Source organism: Artemia franciscana, chromosome 20 (genome assembly GCF_032884065.1).
Source record: "Artemia franciscana chromosome 20, ASM3288406v1, whole genome shotgun sequence".
NCBI classification, from domain to species: domain Eukaryota; kingdom Metazoa; phylum Arthropoda; class Branchiopoda; order Anostraca; family Artemiidae; genus Artemia; species Artemia franciscana.
Genome location: NC_088882.1, coordinates 35,867,223 through 35,880,958, shown reverse-complemented (window position 1 = coordinate 35,880,958; position 13,736 = coordinate 35,867,223). Strand labels below are relative to the sequence as shown.

Here is a 13,736-nt window from a genome sequence, read left to right as displayed (position 1 = left end):
TGGGATTTTTCTGGATTTCTATGGACCGGTCTTGATTTCTGTCTACAATTTGGTCTTGATTCTTATAAACTCTCCTGGTATCCTGTGTATTGGTCTTGATTTTAAAGATTGTTCTGGATTTCGGTATATTGATCTCTTGATTTCTTGGGGTTGGTCTTAATTTCTATGGTTTAGTCTGGATTTCTATACATTAATCTCTAGATTTCTATGGTTTAGTATGGATTTCTATGGTGTGGTCTGGATTTCTACATATTCATTTCTTGATTTCTTCGGGCTGGTAATAATTTGTAGAGATTGATCTTGATTTCTACAGTTTAGTCTTGAGTTGTATGGTTTGGAGTGGATTTCTATGCACTGGTCATGATTTCTAAGGATTGTTCTGGATTTCTAGATATTGATCTCTTGATTTCATCGTATTGATCTTAAAATACCCTTAAGTGTCATCATGTGTGCCAGAAGGTGTCATCGGTCAGGTAGACCGTGTCATGCTGGAATCAATTGCCAGGAGTCATTAGAAGAAATGTTATTGGGGGTTTTTCATTAAGTTTTTACGATCGATTCTAGTGTAAACGGATGTTTTGGTAGAAAACGCCGAAAAATACCTTTGGAATGATGAAGGGTGCCAGAGGGGCAGTAATAGTGTGGCACAGAACTGTGAATTGACATGGTGTATCATGGAGGATTGGCTTGCGAAAACAAAAGCCAATGGATTTAATGCATGATGTTTAACAAGAAAATAACTGGAAAATGTCTTAGGAATTATGATGGGCTTCTACAGGGTGCCAGAGGGCCAGTCTTAGTGTGAAACGGTGGTGTGAATTGACATAGTGTATGAGGGAGGGTTGGTCTGCGAAAGCATGAACCAATCGATATAATGCATGATTTTTAACAGGAAAACATCTGGAATGACTTAGGAATGATGAGGGGTGATAGAGGGTGCCATCTTACCAGCCACATATTGCCATGGTGGCGTGAATTGCTTGGACTAACATGTTCTAAAGCTTAAAGTTAAGGTGAGAGGAATTAAACGTTTTTTTGGAAGGGGGCTGAAATCTAACACCTGGTCATAGAAGAGAGACATCTTCATTAAGACCTCTCAGAAATACCTCTTAATACGGCTTAAATTTATCTCTAATAACAACACCCCCTGGGATTGCTTATTAGAGTGGGCTAGCCACATATGGTCACGGTGGTGTGAATATGCATAGTCTTGATCAAAGATATGTGGCATTTTGATTAAAAGCTCTCAGAAATAACTCTCAGAAGAGCTTAAAATTTACATCTAATAACAAGCCCGTCACCTCAAGAATTGGTTGCTAGGGGCTAGGCCAGCCACCTATTGTCACGTTGGCGTGAATATACATAGTCTTAGCTCAAAGAAACAAGGCATTTCATTAAGACCTCAGAAACACCTCCTAATATGGATTAAATTTACCTCTAATAACAACCCCCCCCCTCTGGAATTGCTTGCTAGGGTGGGCTAGCCACATATTGTTATGATGGCGTGAACTTGCATAGTCTTGGCTCAAAGAAATTTGGCATTTTAATTAAAAGCTCTCAGAAACAGCTCTTAATAGGGCCGAAATTTACCTCTAATATCAAATCCCACCCCCTGGAATCCCTTGCTAGGGTTCCCACCGTTCTTTAATTCATGGTTACTTTTGCTTATATTTTATCCTTTATAAGCTTTTTTTACGTTTACTTTTTTCCATTTTTAAGTTTGAACTGCCTTTTTACGTGTTTTAATAATGCTTGTAAATTTGTTTTTCTTAATAAAATTTGAATGTACAAAAGTCTGTGCCCTTTAGATTTCTTGCTCCAGGATAAAACTTCAATATATTTCACTAATGCCATATAATCATCATGTTGCCCATGTACATTGGTATGCTTGTTCAATATTTGCCTCTAATATAAGTGTTAAATTCTGTTTAGTGAAGAGGAAAAGACAGACTTTTAATCATATATGAAGGTGTACGATATTCTAGCCATATTGATACTCGCGCTTGTATTTCATTTCTGATAGCATTATTAAGTTCCAATAGAGTAAAAGACTATTGCTAAAAAAAAGCGCAAAGAACAAGCTTCCAATATTATTTGATAACTCTCTCTAAAGCATTACTTAACATGCAGGTGCATACCAAATGTAAGCGATTTCAAGTAATCGATTTTCCCCTCTTTGTGTCAGTTATTTTAGCCATATGGAGACACGCACTTTATTTAATCATTCTAGAATGCAAGACAGGGGATTTCTCTTGTGTAAAATAGGTTATCATGTAGAATTTATTAGCTAAATCAAAAAATTATAAAGACTTTCTTGGTCTTGCTTGCTAGCGCTCCAGTCTGTTGAGGGAGAATCCCTTTCGTCCTAATGCGGACAAAAATCTTCAATTAATAAATTTCCCCTGAAAAAAAACGCACTGAAAGAAAATGAAATTATTATGTAACATCCCACATGTACATCGTTACTACGTAGCACCCACGCGTTCGCTGCCATTACGTCATTCCCAATAAATCTACCAAGTCACTTAAGATTTACTCACCCCCAAAAAATCTATCAAGTCACGCAAGATCGCGTCATATCCCACGTGTGCACCATTATTACCGAACACCCACGGGTGTGCCCCTCAGTTACAACCGGGACTTCCCCGCTTGAATAACGGACTTTAACATTCCCTATTAAATATCAGCCAAAAAATCTTGTTTTGGTGGGTTCTCGTAGGTTTTTATAAAAGATCAAAGAAACCATTGCGTAATAGACACCTGCAATTCCTAGAAAACATTCCTATGATGTAACAGACACATGCGTCTTGGATAAGTTTAAAAAAAGAGTCCAGATCTGGATTCGAAGGGATAGGGCTCTCATAAAAAAATATCATGCTGTCACTACTACTGTTACGGTAGTGACCATTATATTTGGAAATAGTACTAATTAAGAGATCGATTGGTACTACTTTTTTTTTATTCTAGCTATTACTCGAGAAGAGGCCATAGAACAGAATGTTACCAAAAAAGTTCTAGAACCATAATAAGTAAATATTTTTAGAATTGAAGCAGTTGAGCCTGGAGGATCAGCAGATGAAGCAGGTTTAAAAACTGGCGATTTTATCATATTTGTTGGAACAAAGAATGTTGTTAAAATGAAGAAAGATGATGTATTACAGCTTTTCAGGTAAGAATTACCAAAGATAGTGCTTTACCAAAATTTTTACCAAACAATAGGTCAACTATTAAATAATTATCGAAGTTGGGCCATTTGGTGGGAACAAAACACAGGTCCCCCCAAGTAGTGTTGGAAAAGGTCAGAAGAAAGAAATTAAAGGAATAGCGGAACTTCATAAGATGGAGTAAAGGTTGATGCTTTGAATTGGCTGGTGTGGATGAGGAGTGTACGTCGGGGTGCCGTTCAGCGATGACCTGGTGCTGCAGTGAGTAGTTAGTAGTAGTAGTATGATAGAATTAAACTTGATAACTAAATTGATCTCATTTTGCTCAAGAAGTAAAATATATGATTTCAATAGAATATTTATGCTGATTTAACATACAATCTATTTGTGATTATTTATTCCATATCGAAAATATGGGACCAGGGCTAAAAATATGATCTTGACTAAAAAATAGTCCGGGGATTAGCAAGTATCTTAAAGCAAGAATACCAGTCCTTAGAGAATCAAGGGCACACTGCCAACAGCATGGGTAAATTATAAGAGTGTAAGATGGCGGTAGTAACGAAAAATTATCAGCAGCATCTAGCGTTTAGCAAAATTTTGGCATATTTTCAAGCTTTATAATCTTTTCTCTGTCAGGAACAGATATCAAACACTTATTACTACCCTAATTTTACTAATTATACTAATTAAATTAGCTATTTGTATTATTACACTGAACGAAATACCAAGTGTTGCCAAACGATACACGACGTTGATAGTTATTTTTTCAATACTAGCGCCAATTCCCACTCTTTGGGCATACTGTGTAGTCTCAAAATCAAACTCCTCGATGGATCAAGATATGACCTACTGTTTTTGAGGTGACCCAAACAGGCACGTATTAAATGAACAGGCCAGGAAAAGTAGCAAATTATAAATTGGGGACAAAACTTGCTAAATTGTCACTGGATAGATATTTGGAAGATATGTAGGTCTCACTTACTAGAGATTTCAACAATCTCGATATTTTTAATGTGTATCAACACCGATTCAATTAAAGAACTTACTTCTTAATTAGGAGCCTCTAGCTTAATCAAAATTAAATTACCAATTACCACTATGCATCTATGGGAGGTTTATTTAAGGAACCTCAAGGGCAGTCCATCATTACAAACAAATATCCCTTAAATTCACCAGTTTATTCCATGAAACGAAAATGGCCCAATTCATCCCCCAAAATACCGCACAGAGGGGATGGATACTGCAGTCTTTTTGGAAAATTGAAATCCACTAACTCCACTTACTCACGTCGACACCAAATATTCAGCGACACCAGGATTCGAACTCCTTTCCTCTCAGACAAAGGGTCTCAAGCCAAGCGCGCTCACCTAAATCCAAATTGTAATGTACTTGGATAGTAATTTTAAGTTGTAACGGCAATTTTCATTGAAACTCCAGTACCTGTGTATTACACGCCACTCACTCAAGTTTAAGCTGTCAAAAACTCGAGAACAAACCGGTTTCATCTTTAGTTTCTTTCGGCTTAGCGTGAAACAAGACAAAGACAAGTGACAGAATAGATGGAAGATATATAATTTGGGCTATATATTTGCACATTAGGGGTGGTGGTAAAGTAATGGACAGTTTGAAGTTGGAAAACAATTCTTACTTCATAATATGCAGAATAATTGTAGTTAACATATTTTGCTTGCACCCCCGCTATGCTATACCCCCCCCCCCCCCATGAGAAAATATATAGCCCAAATTTGTTTCGGAAGTATTATATTTCCATCATACTTTGTGATTAGGATTGAGCATCAAAGAAACAGGTAATAATTAAATGAAGTACAGAGTAAGTGGCGTCTAATACACAAGGATCAAAACTCTCTTTAAAACTTCTATAGAAAAATACGGTACTTGTGTATTATTCAGAACACACTCAATAAGTGAAGTTAGGTTCTTTCGTGAAACAAACTACGATGTCAGGTAAGTTTAGGTTATAAAGATTGTGTCCATTGACGCACTGTTTTGTTGTGGGCAACAACCCCTTATCCTCGAAAAATATAATTGCCTCTTTTTCAGTCTTTGGCAAATCCCAAATTTTCATTTCAAAATCCATGTTCAGACACTATCTTCTATCACTATGCGTAGCAAACTAAATTGAGTTTTGTCTTTGTGGCTGTGAAACCGGATTTTTTCAGCAAAATTCTTGAGTGTGTTCTGAATTGAATTGTATCAATTGAATAATGAATAAGTACCAAATATTTAATTAAAATGTACCTGCATCGTAGTTTGTTTCACGAAAGAACCTAACTTCACTTATTGAGTGTGTTCTGAATGATACACGAGTACCGAAAATACTTCTACGTTTCCTGTTTATCTGACATCCGATTAGAAGTATATTTCTGCACCGCTTGGCAGCATCACTTTTCCAAGATCATCATTAATGCTCTGCGGTGTGCAGGCTTTCAGACAGTTGAATTAGCTTCTTTGAAATTAAATAATGTTAATATAGTCAGATACTAGGAACCCTCAGGATGGAATCAATGTTTATGATAATAAGCTATGCCTTTTTAATCTGCAGTGCTTACATTTTATGAATAAATACCAGTAAAGGAATCCTGCCTATGTTATGTCTTTGAACCCTTCTGCTACTCTGAGATTCATTTCGAATGTATATTCTGCATTGATTATCATATTTATTGTGATTTGTTTTGATGGGGTGACTTGAAGAGGGGTTGCACACTTTAAAAGCACCAAAGACAGTGAAATTTCAATTTTAAATTAATTAAATGGAAACATACGCAACCATATACATCTTAGAAAATTTTTATATGAAAAAGGCCTCAAAATGCTGTTAAGTTTTTATTGTAGAGGGCTTCATATTCAAAAAGAAGAGACGTTGGTGAAAAAGCATATAAAAACAAGCTAAAAATCACATTAAACCAAACAGCTTAAGAAAGTGCCGTTGTCTTTGTAAGTTAATATAATGTTGATGTTTTAAAATTTAGATGGGGCTAGTTCCCAGTTCCGCTGGTGGCGCTGTGATATATATATATATATATATATATATATATATATATATATATATATATATATATATATATATATATATATATATATATAGGCTGTTTATCTGACTTAAATCTGATGTTATCTGACTTAGTAAACTTTTTAGTAAACTCGCAGTTGCCCTCCTTCCCCATAGCTAATTACGCCCCTGCTGCCTTCTCAAGACCATAATATATTTTGCACTTTACTGAAAAAAATCAAATGAATGTGCCATAAATCGAAGAAGGCCCTCTTTGGAGTATCCCCAGTATCAGATGTTATCTGACTTAGTGATGCTGTAGTCAGATGTTATCTGACTTAGTGATGCTGTAGTCAGATGTTATCTGACTTAGTGATGCTGTAGTCAGATGTTATCTGACTTAGTGATGCTGTAGTCAGATGTTATCTGACTTAGTGATGCTGTAGTCAGATGTTATCTGACTTAGTGATGCTGTAGTCAGATGTTATCTGACTTAGTGATGCTGTAGTCAGATGTTATCTGACTTAGTGATGCTGTAGTCAGATGTTATCTGACTTGGTGATGCTGTATTTTCGTGAATTGGTACCACTGTTCCCTTTCTTCATCACTCTTTCACAGCAAACAGAACACTATCACATCCAACAGTAAAAGAAAATGTATTTGCTTTGCAAATTAACAGAATTTTGAATTTTTAAATTTTGCTGGCAAAAACTATTGTCAAATTTAACTAATTGATTGTAGTTATTGATTTTTGTTCAACGTCAAAAGAGATGTTCAACTATATTGTTCAACAAATATTTGTTCTAAATAGGTCTAAGATGGGTTCAGAGGAGGGGGGGAGCAAAAAGTTCTATTTAGATACTCTTAATGCTTTAAAAATCATATGCACCATGTGGCACTTGCCATGCGCAATACGGAGTGTACCAGTCACTGCGTAAGATATTTGACATAGTGGAAGCGTGTGGCACGTGGCGGAGCAGATTTTGAGATAAGCACCGGATGACTGAGGGTGGAAAACCCATCAAATTTGATTGTGAAGTATCACTTTAAAGTTGTCATTTTTTCTTTCATGTAATATTTTGTTCCCTTTTCACCTTCTCCTTTCTTTTATTTATTTGTGCTTTGCCTGTAACATGAAGAAACATTTCGCCTTGATTGTTCGATAGTTTCTTTTTTATACAAAAAATTCATACCATACTTTTATTAACTATTATATTGCCTTATATAATAATTAAATTATATTACCAAACATTTATACTATATTTAGTAGAAACAATTTGTTTTTGTTTTCTTCTGGAAAACTATTATAAATTCAATATAAACCTGGAATTGCTATAAACCCAAAGAAATTTTTCAAATCTCAATCTCTTCAAATCTACATCTTTCAAAGGATAAATTTTGAAATTGTATTTCCTTCCATACAGATCCTTGATCAGGATAAAATCAAAAGCCAAAAACGGAAGAAGCAGAAAAAAGGATGCGAAAGTAGTGCCATGCGTTGCACCACAACATATCTAAACATATCAACATAATGGATCTCAAAACCGCTAGTTTTATAAATCCTTCTGATTATTGGAAAAAAAGAACATTTTTAAAAACTGAAATTAAGCAGCCTTAAAACCAACAGAAATTATATCATATATGAGAAGGACTGACCTCTCCTGTATTTTTCGCTCTTTACGCTAAAGTTTTAAAGTTCTTTAAACATACTTCCAAAAAATAATTCCCATCCAAATTCTACGTCTTTTATGTTTGAGAAGTCTGTCTCAAGAATTCGTGACACATACTGAAACATTAGCTTAAAGAGCAAGGGAGTGAGGAGGGGACAGCCTCCCTCATATACAGAATAATCTCTGTTCGTTTTATGTTTTAATATGGCTTCTTATTTTCGATTAAAATTTATTTTTTTTGTTTTTGATCGTTTTCAAATCAGGCGGAGAAACTCCTTCCATGTACAATTCTCCCGGAGAATTCCCCCCTGCTTGAAAAATTCTCCTATGGAAAATCCCAGGAAATGTTTCCACAAAAATATTTCCGTGTATTGATCAATAACAAATACTACATATACAATGTGGAAATTACATGGGTTATAGCCCTTTCTCAGGGGGCTATAGGGGGTCATGTCATCTCTAATTATAGGACCTTTCAACTATGGTCAGGGTTCGGACAGGTCGGTCCGTTTCAAATTATAGGCTCTGTCCTATTTTTATAGGATTTCCCGGGCCCAAATATAGGCAAAATATAGGATTCGGAGAAGTCCTTGGGATCAGATCTGTGGTAGATGGCGTGGGATGCCTGGTCAAATAAATTACCAAGTTTCATCCCGATCCCTCCAATCTAAGCGTTTTCCATGATTTTAGGTCCCCCCCCCAATGTCACCAGATCCGGTCGGGATTTAATATAAGAGCTTTGAGACCCGATATCCTTCTAAATATCAAATTTCATTGAGATCCGATCACCCGTTCGTAAGTTAAAAATACCTCATTTTTTCTAATTTTTCAGAATCAAACATCCCCCCCCCCAAAAAAAACTACCCCAAAGAGAGCGGATCCGTTCTGTTTATGTCAATCATGTATGTAGGACTTGTGCTTATTTTTCCCACCAAGTTTCAGCCCAATCCCTCCAATCTAAGCGTTTTCCATGATTTTAGGTAACCCCAAACTCCCCCCAATGTCACCAGATCCGTTCGGGATTTAAAATAAGAGCTTTGAGACCCAATATCCTTCTAAATATCAAATTTCATTGAGATCCGATCACCCGTTCGTAAGTCCAAAATACCTCATTTTTTTCGAATTTTTTAAGTTTGTTTTTATTTTCTTCTGTTTCAAGAAACAGTTTGTTTTTATTTTCTTCTGGAAAACTATTATAAATTCAATATAAACCTGGAATTGGTATAAACCCAAAGAAAATTTTTCAAATTTCAATCTCTTCAAATCTACATCTTTCAAAGGATAAATTTTGAAATTGTATTTCCTTCCATACAGATCCTTGATCAGGATAAAATCAAAAGCCAAAAACAGAAGAAGCAGAAAAAAGGTGCGAAAATAGTGCCATGCTGTTGCACCACAACATATCTCATTTAAACATATCAAAACATATCAACATAATGGATGTCAAAACCGCTAGTTTTAAAAATCCTTCTGATTATTTGAAAAAAAATAAGATTTTTAAAAACTGAAATTAAGCAGCATTAAAACTTAAAACCAACAGAAATTATATCATATATGAGAAGGACTGACCTCTCCTGTATTTTTCGCTCTTTACGCTAAAGTTTTAAAGTTCTTTAAAAATACTTCCAAAAAATAATTCCCATCCAAATTCTACGTCTTTTATGTTTGAGCAGTCTGTCTCAAGAATTCGTGACACATACTGAAACATTAGCTTAAAGAGCAAGGGAGTGAGGAGGGGACAGCCTCCCTCATATACAGAATAATCTCTGTTCGTTTTATGTTTTAATATGGCTCCTTATTTTCGATTAAAATTTATTTTTTAGTTTTTGATCGTTTTCAAATCAGGCGGAGAAACCCCTTCCATGCCCAATTCTCCCGGAGAATTCCCTCCCGCTTGAAAAATTCTCCTATGGAAAATCCCAGGAAATGTTTTCACAAAAATATTTCCGTGTATTGCTCAATAACAAATACTACATATACAATGTGGAAATTACATGGCTTATAGCCCTTTCTCAGGGGCTATAGGGGGTCATTTCATCTCTAATTATAGGACCTTTCAACTATGGTGAACCATCCCCCCATTTTGGAAATCAAGCAAATTTTCTCAGGCTCATAGTTTTTGATAGTTAACATTGAACTTACATTCTATATATTGGAATCAGCATAAAAAACTATTTCTTTTGATCTATTAATTGTTATCAAAATTCTTTTTTAGGGTTTTAGTTACTTTTGGACCGAGCCGCTCCTTACTTACAGTTCCTTACCATAAGTTGTTTATGTCATGCCAATATCCATTCTGCTTTGGAGAATGGGTTCTTTTACCCTCCTCTTTTTAGCCATGGTAAGGGGGCGTGAGACAAGTTTAATATAAAAGGGAGGTGGTGGGCTGACACGTTTTAAAGTTTTTTGTAAGGGGTATGATACTGAAAAGTGGCAGAGGGAATAACAGGAAAAAGGCCAACTGCATATACGATCTATTTTCAAGTTGTTGGCATGTGATCAATTAATTTTCCCTAATCAAAGAGGGTACACCTTAGTGCCTTAACACAAATATTATTTCGGTTTAACGACTTCTTGAAAAAAAACACACACAAACAAAAGTGGTTCAAAATCAAAACTTTCATTACAATGTTGAAATTTATCTGACTTACATAAGTAATTTTAGCTCTCTTTTATTGGTGCCCGTTTGGAAGGAGGAGGGAGTGTTGAAAAAATCCATTTCCTCTGCCTTTATTTATCTGTGGTACTTTTCCCCTGTATTTTTGTCAATTGAAGCCACTGCTCCCTCTTTCTATCTCCTTCTCTTTCTCCCAGTCTCTTTCCTCCCCCCTGTTTCTTTCTTTCTCTCCCTCCATCTACCTTTCTCTTTATATCTCTCTATATGGAAAGGGAGGGGTGGTTTGAGACCTGCCGAGATACCATTATTGTTAATAATTCCTCTAATTTTTAATATTTTTAAATAATTTGCCGATTCTTTATCTGTTAATTTGCTCCACTCAAAAATCCTATGTTCCTATGTACGTGCTTGCACGCTCTCCAATTTGATGATTGCGTGAAGCTGGTTTAGCTCCTTAGTAATGCTGCCAAAATATAATGTCTTTTACCACAACTTTGCATAAATTTGTATTACATAAACAATAAAAGAGAAAACCTCTAATTAATTTGGTAAAAAAACCACCTGCGTCAAACCACGAGTTTGTTTGGACACAATGGTAATGTATTTGTGAAAATACTGAAATTAATAATTAATCAACTATTCTTGTAATCAAATAAATGAAAATTTCATAATCAAAACCATGTCCATTTCCACGCAACCTATTTATTTGAGATTTAAACAAAAATTTTCCAAAAATATAGCAAAATAGTTTAATCAACATTTCATGGTTTCATGTCTTATTTTTTTGAATATTCATCGGACATTTAGCATTTAGACATTTTGGGGATGGATTTTGTTCTTATCTCAAATTTCAAAAACTGTCTGAGGTGTGTAGACAGACCACGATTTATGCATAGGCCCAGTAGGCCCGGGTGTAGGGGCGTACAATACCGAGGGTGAAAAAGAAAACACTGAACGATTTTTTACGTAACAAAACTGGAATGATTTATCGTCAAAGAGTCAGGTGCACTTTGCTTCTGCGCTGTCTATTTCGCAAAAAAGTGATTGTAAAACAACACAGGAATTCCGTAGCCGCTTATAGGCTGTCAGTTGTCTCCCAACTGAAAAGCTCGGTATCTCGGTATAAGCTGTCAGTTGTCTCCCAACTGAAAAGCTCGGTATCTCGGTATAAGCTCTCAGTTGTTTCCCAACTGAAAAGCTCGGTATCACCTCTCCCTTGCATTACTTTTGGCTCATCAGTTGCCTCCTGTTCAGGGCTTCCACTATCCCAAAATTTTCAGGGATTTCCCTGTAAATCTCTGTGTCTCCCAAAAAATTGCTTGGGTCTAAGGGGTGCCAAAGATTTAAATCTGGCCCTGTAGCAAAGGTGAAAACACAAAACAAATATTTCGGCAAGGACCAGTCTTTCTCAGTGCTTAAAATATAAGAAAAAAACTAATCTTTTAAGTGAACTATCACATGACAGGAAACAAATATAACAAGACAAAAATAATTGTAATATTTTTTCTTTCAAAGATGTTGTATTGTCTTTTTTTTTGAGTAAAATAAATCGATTACTGATTTATCGTTTAGATCTTGAGAATTTCCCCCTATTGTTGGGGAAATGTGAGGGTTTCAGATCTATTTTTCTACAAAAAAAATTGTTGTTTTCCTATTTTTTGGCGAGTAAAATAAGTTAGCGACTGGTTTATTATCTGAGTCTTGGGGATTTCCCCCGATTGGGGGGAGGGGGGATGTGGTGGTCTTACAACTACTTTCCTACAAAAAATGTGTTGTCCATTTTTCCCCTTTTTTGTGAGTAAGATAAATTAATGACTGATTTATTGTTTAGGTCTTCGGATCACCTAGTGTTGGAGCTGTACAGAAGACATTCAAACATGGTGAAAACACAAACACTGTCTTTGTTACCTGTTCAAGGAAACTTGCTCCCGGATCAGAAATATAACACAACTATGCATGTGAACATATCCAAAAAAAGAAGTGATCTCAATCTTAGTTTCAAAGCCGAGCTAGGAAGAGGCATTGTTGTTTAAAAATTAAAAACCCAAGAATTTGTTTTTAATATTTTTGCTCTCCTGAAAAATGTATGCTACATAACATACAGCCTGTTGAGTTACTCAGCCAAAATACTTGTATGGTGCTTCATGTAGAAATGTGGATCTAGAGCAAAATATTGAGGGAGGGGGATGGTAATGTGATAAGTGCGCTAATAATTGACCGATTGACAAGTTTATTAAAAAAAAAGTGAAAATAAGAAAAAATGGAATAAGGGTAAAAGAAAAATCTCGGGGGCCCACTCCTCCTAGATATATCTCTGCTCATGTAAGTTGCAGCGCTTGGCTGACTTGCGTTATAATGATCTTTATCGATTTGTGTTTTACTACTTGTGTTTACGGCAAAAAAGAGAGATTACCGTCCATTACTTTGGTGTAAAAAGTGTACTTTAATTCCTTTGGTATATTTCTGTAGCGTGTTTTAGCTAATCACGGTGTTGCTTATTTCTGGAGAGACAAATACCCACGACTTCTTTTTACAATTTGCCTTCATGCATCAGATAGCACGACGATCGAGCACCACACGGTTCGAAGCTGGTAAAAGAAAGTGTTTACAAGTAAACTCTCTGTTTCTCTACGTTTTGTGTTTGTTATGTAAATTGTTTTGTTGACTTTTACCATAAGTGCATATAAAGATAGGATTAAACAAAATAGAAAAAATATTTCAGGGGCCCTATTAGAATTTTTGAAGAGTTAGTTTCCATTTTTAAGAAAGGTGCTATTATGTAATACGAAAATGGTGAACAGATGACTTAGTCTAGATGAAAAATTATTATGTATTTCAATCTCTTTCCCACTTAAATGCATGATTAACAAAACTTAAGAAGAAGAAGAAATACTTTAGATAAAAGATTTAACATTCCCAGTGAATAATTCACGCTCGTTCCCTCTCGATAGGAGTAGGTTATAACCTTTATTTTCTTAGAATTCAAAATTTTAAAAATATACCTCTCGTACCTTTTCCCTTGCTTGTCTTTTCTAATGCTATTTGAATAAGAAGGGTTGATTATCGTTGGTAAACTTTGCAATATGCTCTTGATAACTCCCTACAAGTTAGCCTTTGAGGTGGGGGGAGGGATCTTTAGCAGTGTATCATTTTTTCTCATCCTTGTGTTATCATTTTTGTGCCAAATTTGAGTTTATTTATTATCTTTCGTATGTCTTTAAAACCAATTTAAATACTTTTGAGCGCTGTAACTCATTTAATTGTCCATCAAA

The 13,736-nt window shown here is 35.4% G+C and overlaps 1 protein-coding gene and 1 long non-coding RNA gene across 4 annotated transcripts in view; one reads left to right on the top strand and one right to left on the bottom strand.

The window, feature by feature from the left end:
• The window catches only part of LOC136040194 (uncharacterized), a 45,432-nt gene that overhangs the window by 9,544 nt on the left and 22,152 nt on the right, over positions 1–13,736 (bottom strand). The window lies entirely within an intron of this gene.
• The window catches only part of LOC136040192 (uncharacterized), a 92,932-nt gene that overhangs the window by 77,915 nt on the left and 1,281 nt on the right, over positions 1–13,736 (top strand). For both annotated transcript variants that reach the window (XM_065724344.1, XM_065724343.1), the window contains exons 9-10: positions 3,044–3,169; positions 12,296–13,583. In XM_065724344.1, coding sequence (XP_065580416.1) covers positions 3,044–3,169; positions 12,296–12,497 — 328 coding nt within the window. In that variant the 3' untranslated portion in view covers positions 12,498–13,583. The remainder of the gene's footprint in view (positions 1–3,043; positions 3,170–12,295; positions 13,584–13,736) is intronic.